The 27,837-nt window shown below is 40.9% G+C and overlaps 1 protein-coding gene and 2 long non-coding RNA genes across 3 annotated transcripts in view; 2 read left to right on the top strand and 1 right to left on the bottom strand.

The window, feature by feature from the left end:
• Window positions 1–27,837, top strand: part of LOC117768485 (deleted in malignant brain tumors 1 protein-like) — a 119,500-nt gene that overhangs the window by 13,902 nt on the left and 77,761 nt on the right. Inside the window, exon 11 of the mRNA XM_034596866.1 lies at window positions 324–476. Coding sequence (XP_034452757.1) covers window positions 324–476 — 153 coding nt within the window. The remainder of the gene's footprint in view (window positions 1–323; window positions 477–27,837) is intronic.
• LOC117769411 lies at window positions 10,702–23,100 on the top strand. Its single transcript, XR_004615216.1, has 3 exons — window positions 10,702–11,316; window positions 16,429–16,434; window positions 23,090–23,100. It is a non-coding gene; the product is annotated as an uncharacterized LOC117769411 (long non-coding RNA).
• Window positions 14,590–21,603, bottom strand: LOC117769452. Its single transcript, XR_004615236.1, has 3 exons — window positions 21,593–21,603; window positions 15,445–15,450; window positions 14,590–15,161 (listed from the first exon to the last, which is right to left on the bottom strand). It is a non-coding gene; the product is annotated as an uncharacterized LOC117769452 (long non-coding RNA).

A 27,837-nucleotide genomic window follows, 5' to 3' on the forward strand; every position in this document is an offset into this window, starting at 1 on the left:
TGGGTAAAAGGTCAAAATGTTGAAAAACGCCCTATTTCGCAAAGTTAAAGGAAGTGAAAAAAAAACTCCTGGATCTGACCCCTGATCTGAATCTGCACCAAAATACAAGTGTTTCTTCCCTGACCCATATCACATTCTTCCACCAAGTTTTGTGGAAATCTGTTTGGTAGTTTTTGAGTAATCTTGCTTACAAACAAACATATAAACATGTGTGAAAACATAACCTCCTGGTCTGAGATAATAAAAAAGATGTTTTCCTCATTAATATTGATGGAGGTGCAGGCTGTTGTTATCTTGTGGGTTCACATAGATTTTTCTTTCAGTTCAACCAGGACCAAACTCCACAGTTTCACCAACCACACCTGATCCAGGATCTCAGACCTTCACCTCTGCTTCGCTCACATCTGGCACCCCTGGAACAACAGCAGTGGACAACAGCACAGGAGTCGAGGGACAGGTCCGCCTGGCCAATGGAGGAAACAGCTCCTGCTCTGGCAGAGTAGAGATCTTCCTCCGTGGACAGTGGGGGACGGTGTGTGATGACAACTGGGACCTGGTTGATGCTCAGGTGGTGTGCAGACAGCTGGGTTGTGGCAGGGTCCTGTCAGCACCACAAAGTGCACGTTTTGGACAGGGCAGAGGGCCCATCTGGTTGGACGATGTCGCTTGCTCCGGCAGCGAATCAAAGCTGGCCGAGTGCCGGCACGGAGGGATTGGATCTCACAACTGTGGTCACAGTGAGGATGCTGGTGTCGTCTGTGAAGGTAAATGCTTATTTGTAGATTTAAAGCCAATGAAATCTCCCTGTCAGACAACATAGGATAACATTATAGAACAGAAATATGGAATATGTGCTTCACGCTGATATCAATGGAGTTTTTATAGAAATCCTATTGAAGTCTCTCTTTCATCTGTGTCTCTAATCAACAGTATTTTGTTGCATGTGTTTCTCGTAGCTACTTCACCAGTGAGGCTGGTCAACTCTCAGTAAATGTTTATGTCAAGAAAGTAAAATAGAGTTTTGTGCCTCAGGATAACATCATCAATTATATCTTTAACTCGAGTGACACTCAGTAGAGCACAAACTGTACCTCCGCTTACAGTCAATCCCATACAAATTTGTTTAATTCTAATGGTAGAAATATGAAAGAAAAAAGGGAAGTGGTCTGATAACCTAAATTATTTATCTGTCGTACAAAACATAGTTACAGAAAGTGGAAAAAGATCCTGAATCCAACCCTTACTTCTCATATTTTACGTGTTTTTATATAATATTGCTCATTACACAGTGTTAATTGAAGTTCTCGTCTAGTTCTCATCTGGTATTTACCATCTCATCTTCTTTTGTGCACACTTTTATTTACTGACTTTTTAAAACTTTTTCTTTAGTCCAACACCCTCCACTCCAGCCTCCTCAGCTCATCTGTGGACGTGATAAAATCCAAATAGGGCTAAATATGGCTGCCATAACATCCATGGGTTTGAACCCACTCTCCGGAAACCTGGCAGTTCGCAACTGCTCCTGGGTCAGAATGAATAATGATGTAGTTTGGTACGAGGTGGACGCTCAGGCAGGTGCCTGTGGAAACACACTGAGGGTAAATACTTTGTTAATTTTCAAGTTATGTCCATTCATTTATTATTACGATAATTAAGAGGAAGCTATTGGTTCCCAAATGTACTCTTCTGCAGGGAGCTCAGGTTAGCAGTAACTGGCAGAGACAATATCTTAAACCCAGATCTTCTGCCTGTATGACAAAACCACTCAAACTGTAATAGAGCTTCAAGTGACTAATAATTGAACCACTCTCTGTCTTTCAGACCAACCGTACACACGCCATCTACTCCAACAGTTTATTTCTCTACCGAGGAAATGTGTCCTTCTCACGTCCTGTGAGTCTTCCCTTCTCCTGTGTGTATCCCCTCGACACAGACGCCAGCATGAATGTGGCTATCAGACCAGTCCTGCCGTAAGTACCTTTTTATTGAATACGACAATCACTCACTTTTTACAGTTGTAAAATGGTCAAGACGAACCTGGTGAAAATTGGTCTAGTCTATGCTACTTTTAACCAATCATGTCAGCGTAATCATGCATTGCTGTTTGCCACAGTGGCTTTATACCTCCAGGACACATCAATGTCACCTATGTAGGATTTTAGGTCATCATAATAACAAGGCTTATATTTTTGACAGGTCTGCAGGTGGCCTCTCAGGCTTAGGTAGCAGAGCTAGAGCCTCCATGTCTCTGTTCCGCACCTCCACCTTCACTCAGCCTTATCCATCTGGCTTGATCACTCTCCCTGTGGGCTCACCTCTGCATGTGGGCGTCTCTGTATTAGTCAGAGACCCAAGCTTTGTAGTTGTCCTGGAGAACTGCTACGCCTCTAACTCATCAAACCCCAATGATACCACACGATACTTTTTCATCCAGAACAAGTAAGTGTCCCTCTTCATCATTATGCTTTGTGGTTGATAAGGGAAATGTGGGGAAAAGACTGTGTATAAGGTGATATATAATGGCCCTCATGACATGCTCCATCCTCACTTCCAGGTGCCCCACTGACCGACAAGTGGCAGTGATTGAGAGCGGCTCATCCCGACAGGCTTGTTTCTCCGCCCTGTTTCTCCTGATCCACGGTGAATACAGTGACATTTACCTCCACTGCAGCCTCAGCCTGTGTGACCAGAGGAGCTCCCGCTGTGCCCCAGTACGTCACATGTTTCACATTATCATTATCATTATCAATCAATAGTCACTGCAGCTTTACACTGGTTTTGATTGGATCTGTTATTCCCCCTCCTTTTCATAGTCTTGCAGAAGAAGGACATCTCGCTCTGTTTCCAGCTCTGCTCCTATGAAGCCCCTCACCATTGGACCAATCACTTGTGAGTATGATTAACTATGTGCTCTCAGGATTGATGTGTCAACACAATGATCAATACAGAATGAATCACCATGTTTTTACTCTTTCTTCTTTATCTTCAGGGGACAAGTCACCTGAGTGAGCTGGTAACATATAGTAATAATACAAACTCATTTCATAGTGTGATATTATTTTGTGTTTGAATTTCTTTATTCATAAATCGATAATAAAAAACATATGTTACATTGCATAATTGAATCGTAACACACATTGGTATTCCTGATTTGTACTAGCTGTGTAATGAGCTGTGAAATGATTGAAGAAAATAAAAATCAATGTCAGAGTACTTTTCTTCCTCTCTGTGTTTATTTTCAGAAATAGTTTAAATAAATGCACAGTCATATCGACTCATCAAACAGATTATAAATATACATCCATACATACTGAGGCAGGCAATAACACTGGTTAAAGGGAATGTGCAAAAGCAAGTGTGCATGTAGTCTGTTGTGCAAAGACACAATGTCAGTAGAGCAAGTTGTCCTTTTTTTTTGAGGGGAAGACAGTGGCAGTGTTTGGAGGTGTTAATCAGTTTCATGGCCTGAGGGTAAAATGTGTCTTGGAGTCTTGGAGTCCTGCATTTCAGACTGGTGTGAGGAGGTGATGCTGAGTGAAGTCTTTGGTTGTGTTGTTGGCTCTTCTGAAGACTCTCTGCTGGTAGATGTACTGCAGAGATGAAGGCCTGTTTCATTTTTTTTATGGTTCATTTTCATTTGTGAGTTAGTTCAGAGTGTTTTAGCGAGCTAGCAAACATGTGTTATGTTTCTGTGCATGTGCGTTGGCCTTCGCCATTTTGTGTCCTGAAGTACGCCTGTTGAACCGTATATTTTTTTATGTTAGGCATGTACTGAAGACGAATGACCAACGCTGTTCCTTTCTTCTGCTAAAACACTGAACAGGAATGTTTTGTTGCATAGGACTCTTGTTGTTGTAAATAGAAAATGTGAATCTTTTCATGATGTGTGACTGTGGTATGAGTGAATGTGATACATTCAAAGACAATTGTAAATCATAGTTTTGTTAATTATTTTTATAAATCCTTAAGTATTTTTGCATTTATTATTTCTTATATAGGCCTTTTTATTTTTATTAGGCAAGATTTGTAAATGTACTGAGAATGCACTGGAGCTGGCCTAGAGCGGCATGTACTGAAGACGAATGACCAACGCTGTTTCTTTTCTTTTGCTAAAACACTGAACAGAGCACATTCAGCAGCAATAAAAGTCCTGTGCCGAAAATCAAGTCCCGGTCTTCTACTTCACAAACTGACACACAACGCAGAGTATTCAGCACAAAGGATAGAACGGTTACATAGAGGTTGGCAAAATTCACTTATGCAACATTAATGAAAAAACATTTGTGAAAGAAAAACATTTATATGAAGGTAATAAAGTATAAAAACACAAATTACTAACGGTGTACTTACTAAACAAAGTTGTGTCTGTGTGTCTGTGTGTCTGTGTGAGTGAGCGTGTTTCCAAAATGGCAGCTGGCCACTCCAAAGGTAACGCCCCCCCCCCCCCCTTTGGAATGTTTACGACATGTAGCGGGGATCAGAGAGATGGATGCTGAGATATGCATGTGTCTGTGTTGGGGCCAAATTAGAGAAAGTTACTAGATGCATGCAAGGAAAGACTGAAGAGCATAACTAACATTACCTTTCAAATAACTTGTAACCAAAATATCACAGCAACACAAATCAAACTTATAAACATCACAAGGAATCGAATATCGAATCGAATTTGCTTAGCCTAGTATAATTATTAAGCCCAGTTGTGTTACCCGTCCATGGAAAGGGAAAAAAAGGGTTGACGTGCTGTTCGAAGTCCAGTGAAGTCGTTTTGCTGGTTGTGGTTCTTGCCTTTGTGGTTCTGCTGTGCGATACACCTCAGTTGCTGTTCTTCGGCAGGCCCTTGCGTCGCTGCTTGAAGTATGGTAGAGCTTGGATTGGGAGGAGGTTTCCTTGTTGAGATGAGCTGCAAGCTGCACCTCTCCTCCATTGAGGGTTTCGTGGAAAGAGGAATCGGAAAGAGGCTGGACACCCTTCTCCTTTCGAGGGTGGCGTAGAAAAAGAATCGAGGAAGAGCGGTGTGCTCCTCTCGGAGAGGTGCATGGAAAGACAAAGAAGAGAGGGAGACCTGGCCTTATATTGGCTTGGTGACCTCATAGGTCATGGGGCCCAGAGTGACCAATAGTAGTTGAAACTTGTGCCCCCGGTCGGTTTTCACACCTCTGTGTGACGTTGAGGCACCCTGGGAGACTGAGTTCTGGAGGCTCTAGTTTTCTCCAGAACAAAGGACATGCGGCCTTAGGCTTTTGACTACACATGTAGGCCGAACTGTGGTTCACAAATTCCAGGTCCCAACACCGGGTTTTCGGTCCCTATGAGGTTTACTGGTGCCGGTCAGTGTTTATACTGGGAAAAGTCCTGAAGAGCTCACAAAAATCTTTTTTGGGACTTTCCATTGACTTACATTGTTTGTAGAAAGCTGACCCAAAACCTGATAGCTAACCTTAACCATGAACAATTCATGCCTTATCCTAATCTTTACCTAACCACAAGTCACATCTTACGACTAACCCTAAAGTTCTAGTTTTTAGGTGAATTCCAGTATTTTTCAACCTGATCCCTGTGTTTATAACTGTGTGTGTAAATGAATGGAACAGTAGATCGTTTCTGCTGGCAGCCAGGACATGGCAGCAGTGGCTACGATGCAATTTTATGGGGCAACTGTAACAGTCCAGGAAATATGCACTAAAGGTGTTTTTCTTCCCCAATAAAAGGCTCAAATTATTATCCAGGGTCTTTGTTAAGAGCGTGGCAACATTATACATGTCTCACTTAACAGGAATTCTCACTCTCAAGCCTCACGAGACTTACGTTGTTGCAGGAAGATGGAGGTGGAAACATGAGTGAGAGTAAGAGAGTTGGAGAGAGGAGTTTGGATTTTGCTATGAGAGGAACTATTGTGGCCTTTTCTGATTTAGACAATGTCAATGACACTGATGGTCATCCACACTTGTTTGAGTCAGCGTATATGGACGAAGACGAGAAAGAGAGAGGCAACCAGCAGCGGAGGGACAATGAGCTGCTGCACGGCTGTGGAACTTTGGAAACTGGTGGTGTTCCTGTGGGTACTGTGACCCCATGCCCACAGAGGAAGAAGGCCTATGGTGTAGATAGTGGGACCTGTTGATGCCAAATATTGGTGGTCTTGATGTGTCCACAGAAGGTGTTTCAAACACTATAAAATGCTGTGTGACCACGTCATAGGATATCCCCCCTCTGATCAACAGAGCTGTGCTGGAGACATTCCCATATGTGCCCAAAATAAACTGGAGGAGACAGCCAAGGCCAGAATTTGAGAATTTGAGAAGTTTATTGATGAAAAAAACAACTTTTGGTGGGTATTTCATGGACTGTCACAGTTGCCCCATAAGATGTAGCTACTGGAGGTTTACTACACCTTCTCCAAGATCCCAGAGGCCAGGATCGGAGACGTGGTCCTGGGTCTGCTGTGTCTTACACTGCTGGTCATGTTGATGTTCATGAAGACGGGTTTGGGCTCTGACGACGCGCCCCGCTATGCCAGACTCTCCAGGAAACTAGTGTGGGCTGTTGCTACAAGTGAGGGCCTGCATGAGTGTGTTTGTGTGATGTATCACTTTTACAGAGGATAACATATTAATCAGTCCACTATGCCTTCTGTTTGTCCTCCTTCTTATCGGTCTCGCTCAGTGCGTAATGCTCTGGTGGTCGTGGCTGCCTCCATCATAGTGTTTTCGTGGGATGCATACGGTTATCACGTGTTCACAATCACTGGGGAAACCTTCCAGGGGCTCCCGCCATTCAGGCCCCCACCCACCTCAGACACTACAGCCAACGGCACCGTCGTCTCCTTTGGAGAGATCGTAGAGGTAAACAGCATGTGACAGTACCAGGATTGAGTCAGTAAAGTCACTTTCAAGTTTTCAAGAAATACAGCTGAGCAGCCATTTTTTTCTCTATGTTTATTTTGGTGCAGGATTTTGGAGGAGGGCTCGCTGTGATTCCCCTCATGGGTTTGTTGGAGAGCATCGCTATTGCCAAAGCTTTTGGTAAGTGGAATTATAAGTCGTGTTTTCAGTGTGGATCCAATGATTTACAGGAAACACAGGTTGAAAATCTGTGGTTGAAAGGTTGAAATCTGCTTTTTTGTTTTTGTTTTGCATGATTGAAACTAAGTTTTGAATCGTTGCATAATGTTTTGATTGGCTGGAAATAATTATACGAGGACACGAGTTTTCCTTTTTCAGAGCTGCAGCGCTCTTTTTCAGTGTTTCCCACTCTGAATTACCTGGTACACAACGTGCAGCCTTTCAAAACTAAAGTTTCAGAACCAACATCCATGCACCACACTTCAGAGCAGCATTGACAGAGAATGCTGCAGTTTAAAAGAACGAATACTTAAAATACAAAATACTGTTTGAAGAGAGTTGAATTTCTTTTTCAAAACATTATGTTAGACTTTACTCTGACGATTTAAATACCTTTTATTAGATTTCAAGCTTTTACATTTTTTTTTTCAGTTTTGGAATATGAACAACAAATTTATCCAATAATGATTCAGGAGAATTGCTGAACGTCAGCGGGTTAGCATTTAGCATTGTAGCATGCTGCATATTTTTCCGCTCTTTCAACATGACAACATGAATCAAAATGAAATGCATTATTATTACAGCACTTTTCTACACCTTGTACTCGCACTAGAATTCAGGCAGCTGAAAAACGAGTGTTTGATCAAACTGTCGGCTGATTTGAGCTTCCTGTTTGTCCTCAGCCAGTCAGAACGACTACAGGATCAACCCAGTCTCATCAGAAAACGTACACCACCTACGTTGGTCCACTTGGAAAAACGTAGTATTCTCACAATTTGGCCTCTCAGATTGTGAGATGCCTACGTTTTTGTCTGCCCATTGTGACTCTCAAGATCCCGTCTGCGAAAACGAAAACATGGCGGACATTCCTTATATTTTCAGATAAAAATGTAATTTTATAATATAGTTTGGGCATTAAAATACATTCTGACACCATTTCTAGCAAGAAATATGCTCTTTGCTTCCACAATCTTCAGCCAGTTCATGCTTACGATCTATATTTTATTAGTTATCATGAATATTTTTCAGATCTCACCAGAAAAATCGTAGTAATGTAACGTTTTTATCGTTGCTATGGTGGTTGCTGTGAACGCTGCCATGCCGTAAACCACGTCGTAGCGTGCTGTTTGAATCATCGTCCGTGCGTTGCGTCGTTCAGTGAGCGTGAATGTTATTCACGTTATTTGATATTAATATTTGATGATAGATTACACCTCTAATTCGAAGGATCTAAGAAGTCCCCACAACTACATTCATACCGAGGCGGGCCCGATTGCGCATGCGTGAGCGGATCTGTCGTAAATAATGTTTTTTTTAACTTTCCGGTCCATTTAACACAAAGCTACGTCATAAACATGGAGCGCTTGGAAGACGACGATGTTATAATCCTTCTGTCAGGTAAGTAGTTTATTTTGTTTTGTTTTTAAATATTGTAACGATCTGGGTTTACAGTCCGAGTGCTGAGACAGCGTTTGTGGAGTCTGTCGATACAGACAATGGATGCTATTCATTTGCTAATATTCTATTGTTTTGCCACAGGCTACGGCCCATTGTAGCCTGTGTTACCTGGGATGTGAATACATGGTTGGTGAGACCAGTTCAAGACGCTTAGCTCATCATTGTGGGACGCTACAATATAAATATAAACATAAACAGATAATGTAATGGTATAAGGAAACTAACAGAAACCACGAATCAGCCCATAAAATAGTTTTACATGATACAGTGTAGGGTGCAGGGTGAAAGGCCCATTGTGGGACCTTCACTATACATTCATTCTAAGTTTTGAGAGTTTCCCTATTTTTGGAGTGTGATAGTTTGATTTCGTCTTTGAAATTAAGGATGGTTTATGATTGAACTTTGATTTATGAATGCTCTAGATTAACAAGGGATGTATTTGTCTACCATTACTCCACAATATCAGATCAATTTCAAGATTCAAGAGTTTATTGTCATATGCACAACGATAACATTAAGCAGTCGCTTGCAATGAAATGCTTGGGTCACAGGCTCTCTTATAACAATGCTCAATCAAAATTTAAAATTTAAAATAAAATATACATATCTAAAATATATATATACACCCAAAGAAAAAAGAAAAACAATAGTGCAAGTGTGTGCAATAGTGCAAATATGCAATAGTGCAAATATGCTAAGGTGCAGAGTTATGACAGATTGGAGGAGTTTAAAAGTCTTATGGCCTGGGGGATGAAACTGTCTCTGAGCCTGGTGGTGCGGGCCCGGATGCTGCGGTACTGTCGGCCAGACGGCAGCAGGCAGAACAGTTTATGGCTGGGGTGATAGGGATCTTTAATGATCCTGTTGGCCTTCTTCCTACACCGCTGGGTGTAGAGGTCCTCCATGGATGGTAGCTCCGTCCTGGTGATGTGCTGGGCAGACTTCACCACCCTCTGTAAAGCCTTACGGTTGAGGGCGGTGCAGCTGCCGTACCAGGCGGTGATGCAGCCAGTCAGGATGCTCTCTATGGTGCACCTGTAGAAGTTGCAGAGAATCCTGGCATCCATGTTGAGCCTCCGCAGCCTGCGGAGGAAGAAGAGCCGCTGTCTGGCCGTCTTCCTGATGGAGTCTGTGTGGTTGGTCCAGGTCAGGTCATCACTGATGTGGACCCCGAGGAACCTGAAGCTGCTGACTCGCTCCACCGTAGTCCCGTTGATGGAGAGGGGGGCGTGTTCTACTCCTTGTCTCTTCCTGTAGTCCACGATCAGCTCCTTCGTTTTGCCGACGTTGAGATGGAGGTTGTTGTCCTGGCACCAAGATGTCAGGGCTCTGACCTCCTCTCTGTAGGCCTTCTCATCGTCGCCGGTGATCAGGCCTATGACGGTCGTGTCATCAGCAAACTTAATGATGGTGTTGGAGCTGTGGGTGGCCACGCAGTCATGTGTGAACAGGGAGTACAGGAGAGGACTGAGCACACAGCCCTGGGGGGCACCGGTGTTTAGAGTCAGGGTGGAGGATGTGGTGCTGCCTATCCGCACCGCCTGTGGTCTGCCCGTCAGGAAGTTCAGAATCCAGTCACGGAGGGCGATGTTGAGCCCAAGGTCTCTGAGCTTGGTGACGAGCTTCAGGGGCACGATGGTATTGAATGCTGAACTGTAGTCAATGAACAGCATTCTCACATATGTGTCCCTCTGGTCCAGGTGGGAGAGGGCAGTGTGAAGGGTGAGGGAGATGGCATCTGCAGTCGACCTATTTGGCCTGTAGGCAAACTGAAGAGGGTCCAGAGAGTCAGGGAGGGAGGAGGTGATGAATGGTTTGACTAGCCGCTCAAAACACTTCATGATGGTGGAAGTGAGTGCTACTGGGCGGTAGTCGTTCAGGCAGAGGATTTTTGTTTTTTTGGGAACAGGGACAATGATGGTCTCCTTGAAACATGCGGGGACTACAGACTGGAGCAGTGACAGGTTGAAAATGTCTGTGAAAACATCTGCCAGCTGATCTGCACACACCTTGAGAGCTCGGCCAGGAATGCCATCAGGTCCAAGTGCCTTGCGTGTGTTGATCCGGTTAAGTGATCTCCACACATCTGCCCTGGATATTACTGGGGGGCAGCGGTCCTCCTGGGCCTCTTGCATCTCCACAGCCGGGGAGTTGCTCTCAAAGCGTGCATAAAAGGTGTTCAGATCCTCTGGGAGAGATGCAGACACTACATCCGCACTGCTGGTCTTTGCTTTGTAGTCAGAGATGGTTTTGAGTCCAGCCCACATGTTCCTTGTGTTGGAGCCCTTGTAGTGAGACTCCACCTTGTCCCTGTAAAGTCTCTTGGCACTGCTAATAGCACTCCGGAGCGCGTACCTGGACTTCCTGTACTCCTCCAGATCCCCTGAGATGTAGGCATCAGTCCGTGCTTTGAGTTTTGCATGGACGTCACCATTAATCCAGGGCTTCTGGTTTGGGAATGTTCGTACAGTAATCCTGGGTACGACGTCATCGATGCATTTGCTGATGTAGCAGATGACCGCGTCCGTGTACGTGTTGATGTTGTCATCCTGGAACACGCACCACTCCGTAATGCTGAAGCAGTCCCGTAGAGCCGAGTCTGATTGGTCGGTCCACCGCTGAATGGTCCGAGTCACCGGTCTGTCACGTTTGAGTTTCTGCCTATAGGAAGGCAGCAGCAGAACTGAGACGTGATCCGATTTGCCGAATGGGGGGCGGGGGAGGGCCTTATACGCATCCCGGAAGGGAGTGTAAACATGGTCGAGCGTGTTCGCTCCGCGCGTAGGACAGCTGATGTGTCCTACGGACATTTGGTTTAATTTATAGTATGCAATATGACAATAATGTTTTCAAAACAAGATGTTAGGGCGTTGCGATACATTTTAAGTAACAATTGGTATGTTCTGTTTTTTAATCAAGGAGGATCCAAGTGAAGCTGCAGGAGTTTCAGCAACGTCAAAAACTGGGACCGAACAGTTTGTTTTGCTTGATGAGGAACAGGAAGGGCAGCCTCTCCCAAAAAGGAGACCTGGAGAGAAACAAGCCGAGTTTAGGCCACTGCCACCATCCACATACATCGAGGAAGATGAGGGAGAGAAATTCTCCTACCCTTAAAGAGGTACTTTTAAGTTACATACCACAAACACCATTTTATATAATATACTAAATAGAATTTTTTATTAAATCCCCAAAGTACGCTGGGTGAAATATAAGTTAATATCACACTGAAAGAATACCTCCGCTGATTAACGTTGATGTTACTGGAATTTAGTACATCAAATTATTTTTCCCTTGCTTCCTAGAATGGTTGTTTTTTTGACCAAGCATGCTTCCCTGCTGTGATTGTTCAACTGGGAAAACAACTTTTTCCACAGGAAGGCAAGTAAATTTGATTGGAAGGAATCTAAATGTTTTTTGGGGAAAAAAATGTATGCAGTAATGTCATTTAAGATTGCTTGTGCATTGAAATAATTGCTTTTTGTCTTTGAATTTCAGGGCGATACACTCAAAGACTTTTTCAGTGGACATTGCTGATCTAGTTGAAAGTGGGTACTGGCCAGCAACAGTCAATTTTAAAAGCTTGTATGCAGTGGATTGGTTCACTAAATATGAGGATCTCAAGATTGCGGCTCTGGGAATGTCACGGCAAGCTTTTGTTAGCATGCCTGAACATCGCACAAAAGTCTTAGGTCGGTGACTATAAAATGGAAGTAATTACCCACTGCTTGCAATATGTTTCCCATATATTTACTATAATATAGTATTGGATTTTTGTCTTTTTCTAGCAGATTAAGATATGTGGGGATACCATGCAGAATGCATTACTGGAATAGACCTATGCCAAATTTGAAGTTGAGAGGCTGTCTCAGGTGCAGCATTCAGTGCCCTGCGTGCACACCCTCCATGTTGGCTTTTGCAGTGGATGGGATCCGTAAACTATACGGCTTTAAGAGCCAACCAGGGTAAAAAATTTAGAGTGCCATAAACAGTACATTTGTAAATATGTATATATTTTTATATGTTTGAGACTTGATTGATTTTTTTTGTTGTTCTGGCCAAGGATTCTGAGGTGTCTTCCTTGGTTGACTACATCCATGAGACGACAAAACACGTAAAGTTATATTACATTGTCCCTTATTTTACGACGCAACGTTTTCTTGTACCCTACCAAATTTTTTTATGAATAATGATGTTTGGAAAGTAGAAAACAAAAACCCCACCACCTTCTGAATTCATCCTTCTCCTACGCACCTGTCGCCTGTCTCACGAAATAGATGTGCAAAGTTTTCCTCTGTTATGTATAATGATGACCCCATCAAACATCATGTTAGCAATATTTACACCTTTTTAATTTATGCTGTTTATTTCTGTCTACATGTGTGAATTTGCCTTCATTAGTTTTAGAAAAGAGCGATGTATCGGTCAGTGGGCGGCAGCACGAGACTCCGCAAACTAGTCTGTAAGTAGACGAAGGCGCTGAGGTTGCTGTCGGCCATTGTTTTTTTGCTTAAGGGACTGAATATGTTCCGTGCAGAAATATTTGCACTTCCCTTATATCTACAAAAACTGCTTGCTTCACAGACTGCAGTTTTGTTTTGCTCCGATGTGGTGTGCAAATACTAGCCGTATCTGCAAAGGGTTGTGCAGCATTAACATTTTGTAACTCTGATTTTGTTTTGACAGACTGTGCAAAGGACCTTGAGAACATCACCACTCTACAGGAAGACACAGTCCAGTAATGGGTGTCAGATGTTCAGCAGTGGGCGACAGGTACTGTGGAAAAAATGTATGTCATTGTTGCACAATGTCCTTTGACTCCGTTTACACAAGGTCTACACAAAAAGGTTTGATTGTAAACTGATATTGGCACTAATTCATTTTATTCTCCTCTTCACAAGGACCAACCAATCAAAATGACTTGCAGAACGCCATTGAGGACTCTATTTGAGCATTAATCAGCAAAGATTTCAGCTGTATCGTCAGGCTGGTGAGACAACAAGATGCCAACTTTAAAGCCAATTTCTTTGTGTAACATACTGTGACAAAATGTATTGATTACTATTTGTAGATTGTAAAATAGCTAACCCATTTATTAAAAAAAACAAAACTAGAATTACCGCACTGCGGTTGTATGACTCCGCTAACCAGTGCAGTTTCTGTAAATGTCACTGTAACCTCTTGACAACTGAAACCATAAGATGAGGTCATTGTGGCCTTGACCTTTGACTTCAAGGCAAATAGTCAGATGGACAACCCGAAAACATACAGTTATGCCTCCGGCCACTGGCTATTGCAGAGGCATTAAAATGTTAGTGTTTGGTTTCACATTCTAGATGGCAATAAGCAGAGACATCAACTCAGGAAAAAGATTTCTGTAGAAAAGAAAGCCTTGTATGTGTGTATATATACATACACACAAACGCACTATTAAAACGTTTTGTTTTTTATCATATATTCTCAGGCAGTACTGAGGCATTTACGGAGACGGGACATGAGGGTCTACTCTGCGTGCTCAAGAGAAGATTGCACAAAGTTCAAGCTCAGCAGGCTGCAGCGGGTCCGACATATTCTGGAATGGCAACAATGTCTTTGGATGACTCCTCCTCTGAAGAGGAAAACATGGAGTTACTTCTTCACTGCTCAAGAACTGCGAGTGCTGTGATTAGGTAAACGTGTGAATAACTCTGTTGCTGCACTGCTACTGTTGCTACTCCCTGGCAGCCTTAGGAAGGTAGCTGTTAGCTTTAGCATATTTAGTTTTTAGCGGCCTGTCTGACGTTTATCATTAAAAAAAAAACAATCAGAGGGAACCATCTTCAGAATTTAACACTATGGTTTGTTCGTGTCCTTCAGTTCTTCTCAAGTGAAGCTGTACCACTGTGCTCCAGCTCCACACTCCCTCCTGCAGCCTCCGCTCCTGATGCTAACCTCCTGTCTCCATCACACCAAGCAGCAAACCTGGAGTGACAGAACTTTCTCCATAGCTGCCCCCTCCCTCTGAAACCCCCTCTCCCGAACACTATTTTTGTATTTTTTTGCATGAGAATTGTTGATATCATTTCCAGCAACTACTTTAATGTAATTTTTGTGCATAATAAATGACATTGATCATAACATATTGGGATTTCCTTGCACTTCTACACCATGTGATTGTCAGATAAGATGCTGATTGAGTTAAAGCAGTGAATGCTCTGCTTTAAGCAAAATAAACACACAAAAGGATCAAATGGATTTGAAGTAGAATGGGCACATTACATTCTGTAGAGAGTACCTCAGCTACTGAAGTCAGAAAATTACTTTCTTTATCTGAGGTTTCAGTCATTTATAGTCACAGCAAAGCACACAGGTCTGGTTGTCTAAGTGGCGCCCATATCATATTGTTTAAGATGTGTAACATCAAGCTTGTGTATCAGTGCTAAATACATCCAGTCATAAGTCAGAGTCCACCCTCTTGTTTACACTAAAATTAGGTGACCCAGATGTTTCACAATGCAATCTGATAAGGTCATATGAGAAACATTCTTAACACCAAAGAAATGAACACAGTATAGCAATAGATGTTTCACTTTAAATCAGTAGCTGGTAAGCGGCAGCCTGACTTATTCAAACACATTACTACTACAATGAATGAGGCAGGGGTTTCTATCAGAAATCATTTCTGGGACATTACTTTAAAAGATCTCCAGTATAAGCAAATATGTTCTAAAATTGGTTTGCATCCAAGTGTGAGGCTGTCCCACCACTTGGAGTTAAGATATATACTCCAGGTATGAACAGTCAAAACCTCAAATCACACCCAGTACGGTATGGTTCAGGTGACAGTAGGTGGAAGGTGAAGGTCATTTCCATGAGCTCAAGAGAAACATAATGTGATGTCTTAGTAGTTCATATTTGGGTCCTCTTAAAACATGCACCCACTAGGTACTCTATACTGTAATCCTGAAAATCAGGGACCATGCTGCATTGGGGTCTAGGGGAAGGGAGTAGCAATGTTAAAAATCAAAGGGAAGACTGTGATATGAAAAGTGTTTCACAAGGAAAATTAGGTCTACACTTGCCCAAATTGAATGCAGATATATGTATCAAGTCAGATGGATACCATAGATTTATACAGAGTCAATGTCATTGGTAGTGAAAGTAGAAAATGAATACACTAAGATACATACAGTATGAGAACATACATTTTTTTCAGAAGTATTCAAAATATATCATGCAGAAGAGTATTGGTGTAAGTATATGGACATAATATATGGACACATGTATAAATATTGTTGTGAGAGAATAAATAAGTAGTCCAGAGAGTATGTGCACAGTATGTGTGGGGGAGGGGTGGCTGCAAGTTAGGGATGGTGGTGGTGGTGGCAGAGGGGGGGGGGGATGACGACCCGCCCTACTCTCCCTCTGATTGGCTAGTAATCCTTATTGGCGCCAGAGCTATGTATTGGTGTTTAGGAATGAGGACCGTCAGAGTTAGGGTCAGGGGTTAGCCAATCAGAACCAGAGTAGGGGGCGGGTATTGTCATCATCGCGGGAATCCTGACACTCTCCACAACAGCTGATGCTCCTGGACAGGTATGGGACGAGCAATGATGAATTTTACTATTTCAATATTGAAAAGTATTAGGCATTTGTTAATAATTACCATGGAGCAGAGTTTATATTGGTTCCTAACGTTTCAGTTTGGTGTGAAACGTATAGTATAGTATAGTGTGTATGTGTATACTAACTTGAATGTGAAATCTCAACATATAGCTCAGTCTACTGCAAAAAGTCATAAACACCACATTTAAAGCATAGATCAAATTAAGTTGTATGGATGTATTTTATTTATATATATTGAAAATAATGAATATGCTAGGTTGCACCACAAAACATTACTCTGATATTAATGTGTTTTTGTTCTATTGAGGTTGGAGTAACCAGCATCCCTCCACTCACCAACCCTCCATCATCCCTGACAACCAGCCACCCATCAGCCAACTGACCGCTTGTCCTCTCAACCAACCCTCCACCAGTCCTGACATGCAGCCTCCCAGTGCCATGTTGAATCAGGGTAAGTTGTGGTGACATTTTTAGAAAACGAACACAATAACGTTGTATTTTTACTAAGGTGTTACACAAGTAAATAATACATACATGTAGGTCAGAGTAACTAACCTTTGAAATCTTCCTAAAGATGACTGATGTTTGTGAACTTTGTTTCTACAATTGCCATGACACTACATCACATTATGTAAATGGCAATTTGTTTTGCTAGAGTTGTGATATTGTGGTAATAAATTGGAGTATTATATTCATATATATATATATGAGTGTGTGAATGGATATGATCCCTAAAACTGAGCTCACCATTCATGTTTACTCTTTAGATTTTTTATCTTTTCACATATTTTTAGTGGATTTGGACTCACAAACATGTGTCGTAGGGCGACAAAAGTGAGAAAAGTGAGCAGCGGAGTCTGTGTTTGTGCGCCGTTACCTTTCCCTCAGATTCTGGGACTATATTAAAGAAGCTGTGCAATTCTTTTATATAATCATCTGTTTATAGACATCAATTTTGCCTGGGACAAGCGTGATTACTAGCAATTTCCACTGTACACAATTTTTTAAGGAGGCAGTACGAAATTTGACAGAGCCGGCGCACAATGAACTGAATATCTTTAATTTATTATCTAGGGCAGCAGGGCTCCATCTAATTGGCCAAATATATTGACATGCAGAGCGTGAATACAGGGCACATTGAACACCATTTATCGCAGTCCAAGCAGTCTTTTGTGATATGTATATCGCCCATGTTGATATCACGATGACCGTAATTTTTAGATATCTTGTACAGCCCTAGTGTCTATGATTTAAAACCCATAAGCATGATCTGTTTTTTTCCCTGTTCTAAAGCCAAATAAGGTTTGCTGCCATCTAGTGGTCATTTTTTTCCAACCAGCTGAACAGTTAATGGGTTTGAAGTCATCAGCGGATAATGAGATGAAATGTTGCTGGTCATCAACGTAATCATGTTATTTTTGCTGATGATAAAGCCAAGGGGAATCATGTAAAGTTAAAATTGCACAGGAAGGAACCCTGTGGAACCCCAAACACTAATTGTTTTTGTTGGAGTGGAAGTCGACTGTTAATCGATAGTTGTTGCAGGCCTAGATTGACACACCCAGTTTTTTAGCATTTCCAGTAGGTTCCCATGATCTCCATGATGCATGTGCTAAATGCATAGCTCTGGTAGGAGTATTAGGATGTTCACTGACAATTGATTATCAAATTGTGCAACAATGCTAATATTAATATATATGAGGTCAGATTGAGAGTAAGTGTACTCTTGTTTTGTTCTTTCAGAAGCAACCATTCAATCACTGGAGGAGAGAAGTATTACCCGGTGAAGAAGGTACTGAAAAGCAAAAGGCTGAAGGTTTTATTTGTTGTAATTTGAGGTCAAAAAACTTAGTTGTAATATACAAAAAAATGTTGTACTACAGAGATACTAACTGGATTTACAATCACCACAACTTCAAACTGTAAAGTCATCTGACCATAGGTTTGCTTTTAATGATAAACATGTTTTAATGTGTTTCAGGGGAACGTAATGGAATTGGTGGAGCGGGAGCCCTGTTCCATGTGATATGTAGAATGTCTCTTAATTGGATTTGATTGTCCCTAAAATTACTTAATGTTTACTGCAATATTACAATTAAGAAATTAGTATTATATATCGTTCGTTTTTCTTATATAACATTATGCATTTCTTTACTTTTATGTAAATTGTTGCTGCTAATGTGGTGCTATTTATTTATTTGAAAAATATTTTTAAAAGTATAAATAAGTATAAACTATTGTCTTGACAATTGATTATTACAATAATCAGGTCATTTACACTAATCAGCTTACTGTGTGTTAAATGCGTATGGCATTTATAGCTCGCTGTGTCTCGTTGCCCTTCTTCCTTGTCAAGTTTTGAATTCCATTCAATGCAAATGTAAAAAAAATTCTTGGTTAATTACAGTGGGAAGACGTGGCGCTTGCAGTGTGTGCCAAAGGAGAACACCGGGAGTTGACATACATACACACAACATGAATATACACAAAACGCATACACACACACAAATGTGACATAAAAGGTTCAATATTAAGTATTTATTTTTCAAGAAGTTTTTGTTAATATTACTTATATATATACATATATATATACACATATATATACACATATATATATATATACACATATATAGATAGATAGATAGATGTATTACAACAGAGCATGTCAATATATATATACAGTATATATACTGTATATACAATATATATACAGTATATATTAATAATGTAATATTACTATTATTTGTATTTGTTTAATTGAAAAGACTATCTTGCTGTTTCTTTAGCTTACTGTTAATTTATATTTTAGGAATGTAGTCAAATTTGTTTTGTATGTATGGTACATTAAAAACCCTTCAAACCCCAACGCCTTGTGTGATTGTGTGAACTGCTGAAAACATTTGCTGCTGGAATTGTTTGCTGAATTTTATATATAAATTATATAATTGATTTAGCCCTTGCCTTATACAGTATGTCTATCATCTCTATACAGTAATACAAAATAAAAAAAATTAAATTCAAGTAGACAGCAGATTTGTTTTTATTTATCGCTATTACAGAGCACATGAAGATTAACAGTATGTACAAACAACTCTTTACATAGCAGAAATACAAATACAAAGTTATAAGAAAAAAATAAAGATAAAAAATGTATTACTGATATACGAAAAATAATCTTAATGTTCATCATCAGTCCATATCAAATTTATCAAATACACACTAGGCATATATACTGTAAAAATGTGCACTCGCCATACTAAGCCGTCCAAGATGACAGATCCGCTCACGCATGCGCACTCGGGCTCGCCTCGGTATGAATGTAGTTGCGGGGACTTCTTAGATCCTTCGAATTAGAGGTGTAATCTATCATCAAATATTAATATCAAAGAACGTGAATAACATTCACGCTCACTGAACGACGCAACGCACGGACGATGATTCAAACAGCACGCTACGACATGGTTTACGGCATGGCAGCGTTCGCAGCAACCACCATAGCAACGATAAAAACATTACATGACTACGATTTTTCTGGCGAGATCTGAAAAATATTCGTGATAACTAATAAAATATAGATCGTAAGCATGAACTGGCTGAAGATTGTGGAAGCAAAGAGCATATTTCTCGCTAGAAATGGTGTCAGAATGTATTTTAATGCCCAAACTATATTATAAAATGACATTTTTATCTGAAAATATAAGGAATGTCCGCCATGTTTTCGTTTTCGCAGACGGGATCTTGAGAGTCACGTGACGTGGGCACAGGCCAATGCAAAACGTAGGTATCTCACAATCTGAGAGGCCAAATTGTGAGAATACTACGTTTTTCCAAGTGGACCAACGTAGGTGGTGTACGTTTTCTGATGAGACTGGGTTGACAGGATTGATGCCAACCAGGAGCTGCTGGCAATTGGTGTGAGCAACATCATGGGCTCCTTTGTGTCAGTGTACCCTGTCACCGGCAGCTTTGGGAGGTGTGTGTGTATGTGAACATGTGTGTGTGTGTGTGTGTGTGTGCGTGTGTGCGAGTTTGTGTGTTTATGTGTTTGTGTGTGCGTGTGTGCGTGTGTGTGTGTGTGTGTGTGTGTGCGTGTGAGAGAAAGAAAGAGAGAGAGAGCGCTATCACGTATATACAGTGTCATATTTTTCTCTTCACCTCCAGGACAGCAGTGAACTCCCAGACTGGTGTGTGTTCTCCTGCTGGAGGGATCATCACCGGTGAGTCAACACTCACTTAAACTCTCTTCCACCCTCTTGTGGTTGTCTGTGATATCACATTGGTCTATCTATCTGTCCACCTGTCTGTCCATGGGCAGAAATGATCAACATAGTAACATTCAAACTGTACAAAAGATACAATCACAGAACTTCACAGGCTGTGGTCTGACCTGTGAGTACTAAGCCGTCATGTACTACTCCACTAATGACTACTGAGTTACTTATGGACTCCTCCCTTCCCTGTCTCCTCCATTAATTGTTGTCATGAAGGAGATTAAAGAAAACATCAGGCCCTGGCTTTAGCAGAGAAACATTAAACAGAGACAGCCCAGCATGTGAACACAGAGAGTTAATCTAGCCTTAACCTTGTCTTGCTTTACTTTTACATTTTTGCTTTTCTGGGTCCATTAAACATCACATAGTTCCTGATGTCTTAACTAGGTTTTCTCTCTCAACACCAACCTCTTCTTGCCACAAAGACAATGCCCATTCCTTCCATTATAAATCATTATCATTAAAGCAATCTATTTTATGGAATGTATTTATGTGAGTTCTTTTTCTTGAGTTTGTGTGTTTATTAAGATTGAAAATGAGAAATTCCTGTAAATGTGACCTTCCCTCTGTGGTGTTTTGCAGGTGTGATCGTGTTGCTCTCTCTGGCGTTCCTCATGCCGGCCTTCTACTACATCCCCAAAGCTTCTCTGGCTGCTGTGATCATCTGTGCGGTTGCTCCCATGGTGGATTACCACGTCGTGCTTAAGATGTGGAGGATACGCAGTAGGTGTTACCTCAATTTTGTGCCTCCGTGGATCTGTCTGTTTATTTGAAGTCTGGGTGCTCGTGTGACCTCCACAGAGCTGGACCTGCTGCCTTTTGTCGTGACGTTCCTGTTGAGCTTCTGGCAGGTGCAGTACGGTATTATCGGAGGTGTGGCTGTATCTGGAGTCCTGCTGCTGTACAACACGGCCAGACCCCAGATAAAGGTACAGTAATATTCTTCACAGGAACGTGTGTGAGTGAGTGCATGACGCTTCTAATGTGAAACACATGAATCCTTTCAAAGGCAGCACACTAATTTGCTCACTGTTTTCTGTAAAGTCAGTAACAAAGCACTTTTCACATACAAGAGTTATTATGTGCTTTGCAGTGCCCAAAAAGTAAAAAACTTTTACACCGTACAAAAAGTGAAAACAGAAGACAAACACACACAATACAAAACATCAATATAGTGTCCAGTAAAATGCATTTAGAGACAGATCTGGTAAACTTAAGTGACCTGAACGCCTTTTTAAACAGGTTTGTGGTTTGTAAATGATTCCACAGAATCAGCAAACCTTGATGTAGGTCGGGTGTTCCACAACTTTGGTGCTGTTGTCTCAAAAGGCACAAGAGATAGTCATTTTCTCATAAGACATCTTCACTGGATATAAGTACAGTTAACAAAATGATTGTGTAGGCTCCTGAAGCACTGGATCTGCCTTTGACCCCTTTGGCCGACTCCTGGGCCAAACATGAAGGACCGCGTACTCAGCTGAGGTTTCTGACCTGCTACTGAAATGTGATTTTACTCTTCCCAGCGCCCATACATTGATTTGTTTGTGGCCACAATATCAACACTGGCCAACACATAATGACTGATGCTTTTCTTAAATTGGTCAAATCTTTCTTCGCAGCAGCTGCTCAAGATTCACTCAGCCCCTCCTGTCTTCTGTCTACCTCTCTCTCTCTCTCTCGCTCACTTGGTCGTGGCGACACACACACCAACATTGTCATCAGACACACTGTAAACTCAGACTGGGTAAAAACAACATCATTTGGTCTTTGTTAGCACAAATGACATGCGTGATTATTTGCATTTAAAGCAGTGAAGTGAGATCTGATCAATACCAGGTCTGAACTGGACTTAAGGCAGGAACAGGTCTGAACTGGGCCTTTAACCAACAAGAGCTCCAAACAAACTTCTACACAGTAAAATCAATCATTTTCCTGCTGTGATTATTTATAACACACCACACAGTCTCACATCATCTACTTCTCAGACTTCATCATGTAACAAAACCTGAGTTAATGAGGTTTAAACTTCATTCTTCAACGCTGTGGGAAAAAATCACTGCATCCACTGTGTTGGTTAATGGAAGGTTTGGAAGTGTAATGATATTTGTCATGAGAGGACAGTAAATGCTTAGAAGATTTTTATATTACGTTTTATTCCAAGGTTGGTATTTTTTTTTTTATATCGAAGCTAATGTGAGTTATTTTCCAAATTACCAATCAAGACTGATTAGATGCAATATCGCATTTACAGAACTTTAGCTTCAATTCATGAGCTTTAGTTTTTCAGGAATTTAACTCATTGGATATGCTGGAAAAAGGTTCTCAGTTTTCCACAATAATGACTGATATTGCTGTATAAAATTACATTTTATATTATTTTGATATCATGTTTTATCATGCGTAATCCTCTCCTTTACCTTACGGTCACATGAAGATATTTCAGAGAAATATGATTATCTGTGTAAAAGATGATTAGAGACTCAGGGACATTTGAATCACCAGTCACCAGTCGCAGAAGTGTCAGAGTTACTCTCCCCTCCCCAACCGATTTCTCCATTAACCACAGCCTCTATAGGCTGTAATAAAGTCCATGTATACCCATGTTTGTGCTAACAGTGTGTGTGTATTGCGTGCAGGTGTCTGATCACGGTGCACTTGTGATGGAGTTGAGCAGTGGACTAAGTTTTCCAGCCACAGAGTATCTCAGCCACATTATACACACCCACACTCTGAAAGGTGAGGTTTTGTGTATCAGGCACTTCCACATCACCTCGTCTCTTTCCTGTCATTTACCCACTCTTCTCTCTCCCCTTATTGTCTCCCTCAGCGTCTCCTCCGCGCTCAGTGGTCCTGGACTGCCATCACGTCAGCATCATAGATTACACGGTGGTCAACGAGCTCAGGGACGTGCTGAGACAGTTCAAACAACGAGACGTGCAACTGATCTTTTCCAGATTACAGGTGAGATTATTATTTTTGGCCAGAATTCAGTTTTTATAACAACCACAACAAACTAGATGTAGAGTTATTGTGTCTTTCTCACACACTCCCTCAGCCCTCTGTTCTGGAGGTTCTCTTAGCGGCTGATCTGGAGGGCCTCAGGTACACGGACAGTGTGGAGGCGGAGTCAGGGCGCCTCCTGGATGACTGACACGGAAACTGTCCAATCACAGTCAGGGGTGAACATGTTTGTTGGTGGACAGTTGCAGTGTTGCACCAATACTGATTTGGGAACTTTCTGATATGTGATTATGTCAAAAAGTGACAAACTACCTCCATTTACTGGCAGTCAGTTATCCAGTGGCCAGAGATGTCCTCCTTTTTCCCGTCATAAGAACCTGTTGCACTTCCTTGCACTTTGTACCTGCAAACCCTGACGCTGGATATGATTGTGCATCTTCAAGATTTCAACACTAAGTTACCTGTGCTCAGAAACATGGGACCAGACTTTTTATAATATGTTTCAAAGAGTTTTATGTGTCGGAAATCTGTATTTTTTACGAACGGAACACTCCCTCAGAGAGCTGCCAGAGACCAAATCTGAATTTACAGAATCCCAATTTATCAATTCATAGATTTACAATGATTGAATTACATTACAAACCCATATCACTGTACTTTTTCAAGGATTGTTAGTGAATAAAAAGTGTATATTTTATGTGTTTGAGTGTCTTTACGTGCAACAATGTTTGAGTCATAGTGAAGCTGCACAATCGTATATTTACCATCCATCCTTACATCATCTCAGCTGTTTATCCTTTGAGGGTTGCATCGAGGTTGAAGCCAAAGAGAAAACCGACACAGACACAAGGAGAACATTCAAACCCCACAAAGAAAGTTGAAGACACATGTATATCAAAATGGAATTAGATTGTCAGAAAGTTTAGGGGAAGTATCCTGGACAGAACAAATGCAAACACTCAGGGGAACATCTGGAATAGTTGATTACTTCAAGCACCATGTTAAGGCCCCTTCAGTCATCATCAGGCGACATCGCTAAAACAACTAGAATGTCACTCAGTCGAATTCATACTTTCACCAATGCCAACAGTCCGATTTGTTTCATTTAAATTCACTAGATCTTTTTATGGATCTACACAGAATTACACACACTCATAATTATCAGTCCCCTAAACTTCTCTGATTTTTTCACCAAGATATTTGAATTATTCTCTGAGAAATCAGTGAAAATTTGGAAAAACTTCCTTTTCCTGGATCAGCATCGAAATGCAATGGTTTCCTCCCTGACCCATACCGTAGTCTGTTTCGTAGTTTGTGTGTAATCTTGCCAACTGACAAACAAATGCTGATTTAAAACCAAACCTCCTAACACTACCATGTGCCAGTCCCATAAAGAAACGTGAACAAAATCAGAACATGAACCCAAGTCCAAAGTGATGATCTGTGTTCTATACTTTCAGTTTTGATTATTTGATTATTTGTCTTATCAGAATGAAGAGAAACCTCCCTCGGGGGGTGTGGTTTGCTGATTCAGTCTTTTAAATCACTTCTTAAAACCTATTGTTACAGACTTTCTATGTTTTACTGCTTAATTTTGTATTTATTTGCTTTCATGTTATGTCGTCTTCTTCTTTTTATTTTAAATTTTTTCCGTAATTACAGCTTCTTCATGATGCTGTCTTCTAATTGCTCTTATTTATTTGTTGCTGTTATCAGTGTCACTCTAAGCACGTTGTGATCCCTGTTTTTAAAGGCGCTTTGTAAATATAGTTGTTTATAATATTATTCTAAGAGCTGTAGAAAGACTTTCTCAGTAAGGTGTGACTAAAAGTTGTATTAGTGTAGGAATGATGTCAAACTCCTTTTACCAATCCCTGTTTGTGATGATTAATCTGAGAGCTGTGCAAACCCTTTCTCAGGATGTTGTCACTCAAAGTTGTATTTACGTAGCAATGATGTTTAATTCTTTTGTGAATAGCATCTAATCCTCAAGGGGGTGTTTGAAGTGCTTTGTCGCTCACTTTCAGTAACACTGAGAACACACTTACCAACATCAAGTGGTATGAAAACATTTTTAGCACATTCTTCTTCCAGTAAAGCACCTCACGCTGAGTCAAGCCTTTACCCTGTAGTAATAATACTTAAAAGAGGAAGTGAGTTTTGAAATAGTACACTAGACAATCAATACAAGCAGCAGCACAGTGAGTCCAGTAAATGGTGATAAGACTTGGTGTGTCCATATAATAAAAACAATAAATCCTTTTGAGAAATTGGGAAATGTCATCCACTGTTATTTGATCTTTACATTGCACTCCTCGCTTCAAAGAGATCTGTTCATTCATTTAAAAAAACATTTCAACCAGTGACATCCATTGTCAGTTTTATCATGCATAGTGACCCATTATATTTCTGTGTGGATCCAGATCAGGATTTCTTTCACTTTAACATTGTGAATTTGGGCGTTTTAAAATATTTTCCTTAATTTCTCACAGATTCATGGATCTTGATGAAAAAGATCAGACATGTTCTGGGGACTGCTTTGTACGAGAGTGCAAAATTAGGTGCAGGTCCAAATATAAATCTGGATGTTGTGAACTTATTTTTTATACAGGGACAGTTTGGCCTTGGTGGAGGTATGCGCTCTACTGAGTGCCCTTCTAGTTCGTTTGTTTGAATGTTTGTTGTCAGCAGAATTACAAAAAAACTACTGGACGGATTATCACGAAACTTGGTGGAAGGATGGGACATGGGTCAAGCAAGAATCCATCCGCACACTATCTTTAACATTTTTGACAATTTACCAGGGAATAACATAACAATAACACCTGACCAGACATATTAAGAGAACTGATATCTATGAGTTCTACTGAATTCAAGGGGACTGTTTGGCCTTGGTGGATGTATGTGCTTGTCGTGGAAATTTATCTTGAGATTTGAAATAATGAGTTTCTCAGACCGGAGTTGTCTTAGAGGTTTAATTATTAGCTCTGCAGAGGGTTACACAGTCAGCAACATGGCTCAGAGTGCAACAACGAGAAAGTTAAAAAGGAAGGTTTCAATACAATGTGATGAACAGGAAACAAGACAGAAAGCTGACAGGAAACGTCTGCTGTTTGGCATCACTGATACAGAAAGAGGAATCAAACCCAGCACACAGATGCACAGATAAAGATCAACAGGAGGTGGAATAACCAAGTAAGGGCACGAACTTTGAGGTTGGATCAGCTAAGTGCACAGAAAACATTCAAAACAGTAGTAAGACATTGATCAGTGGGTGTGGTTTGCTGATTCAGTCTTTTAAATCACTTCTTAAAACCTATTGTTACAGACTTTCTATGTTTTACTGCTTAATTTTGTATTTATTTGCTTTCATGTTATGTCGTCTTCTTCTTTTTATTTAAAATTTTTCCCGTAATTACAGCTTCTTCATGATGCTGTCTTCTAATTGCTTTTATTTATTTGTTGCTGTTATCAGTGTCACTCTAAGCACGTTGTGATCCCTGTTTTAAAGGCGCTTTGTAAATATAGTTGTTTATAATATTATATTAAGAGCTGCAGAAAGACTTTCTCAGTAAGGTGTGACTAAAAGTTGTATTAGCGTAGGAATGATGTTTAACTCTTTTGTGAATAGCATCTAACCCTCAAGGAGGTGTTTGAAGTGCTTTGTCGCTCACTTTCAGTAACACTGAGAACACACTTACCAACATCAAGTGGTATGAAAACATTTTTAGCACATTCTTCTTCCAGTAAAGCACCTCACGCTGAGTCAAGCCTTTACCTTGTAGTAATAATACTTAAAAGAGGAAGTGAGTTTTGAAATAGTACACTAGACAATCAATACAAGCAGCAGCACAGTGAGTCCAGTAAATGGTGAGAAGACTTGGTGTGTCCATATAATAAAAACAATAAATCCTTTTGAGAAATTGGGAAATGTCATCCGCTGTTATTTGATCTTTACATTGCACTCCTCGCTTCAAAGAGATCTGTTCATTCATTTAAAAAAACATTTCAACCAGTGACATCCATTGTCAGTTTTATCATGCATAGTGACCCATTACATTTCTGTGTGGATCCAGATCAGGATTTCTTTCACTTTAACATTGTGAATTTGGGCGTTTTAAAATATTTTCCTTAATTTCTCACAGATTCATGGATCTTGATGAAAAAGATCAAACATGTTCTGGGGACTGCTTTGTACGAGAGTGCAAAATTAGGTGCCGGTCCAAATATAAATCTGGATGTTGTGAACTTATTTTTTATACAGGGACAGTTTGGCCTTGGTGGAGGTATGCACTCTACTGAGTGCCCTTCTAGTTTGTTTGTTTGTTTGTTTGTTGTCAGCAGAATTACAAAAAAACTCCTGGACGGATTATTACGAAACTTGGTGGAAGGATGGGACATGGGTCAAGCAAGAATCCATCCGCACACTATCTTTAACATTTTTGACAATTTCCCAGGGAATAACATAACAATAACACCTGACC

Source organism: Hippoglossus hippoglossus, chromosome 1 (assembly GCF_009819705.1).
Source record: "Hippoglossus hippoglossus isolate fHipHip1 chromosome 1, fHipHip1.pri, whole genome shotgun sequence".
Lineage (NCBI taxonomy): Eukaryota > Metazoa > Chordata > Actinopteri > Pleuronectiformes > Pleuronectidae > Hippoglossus > Hippoglossus hippoglossus.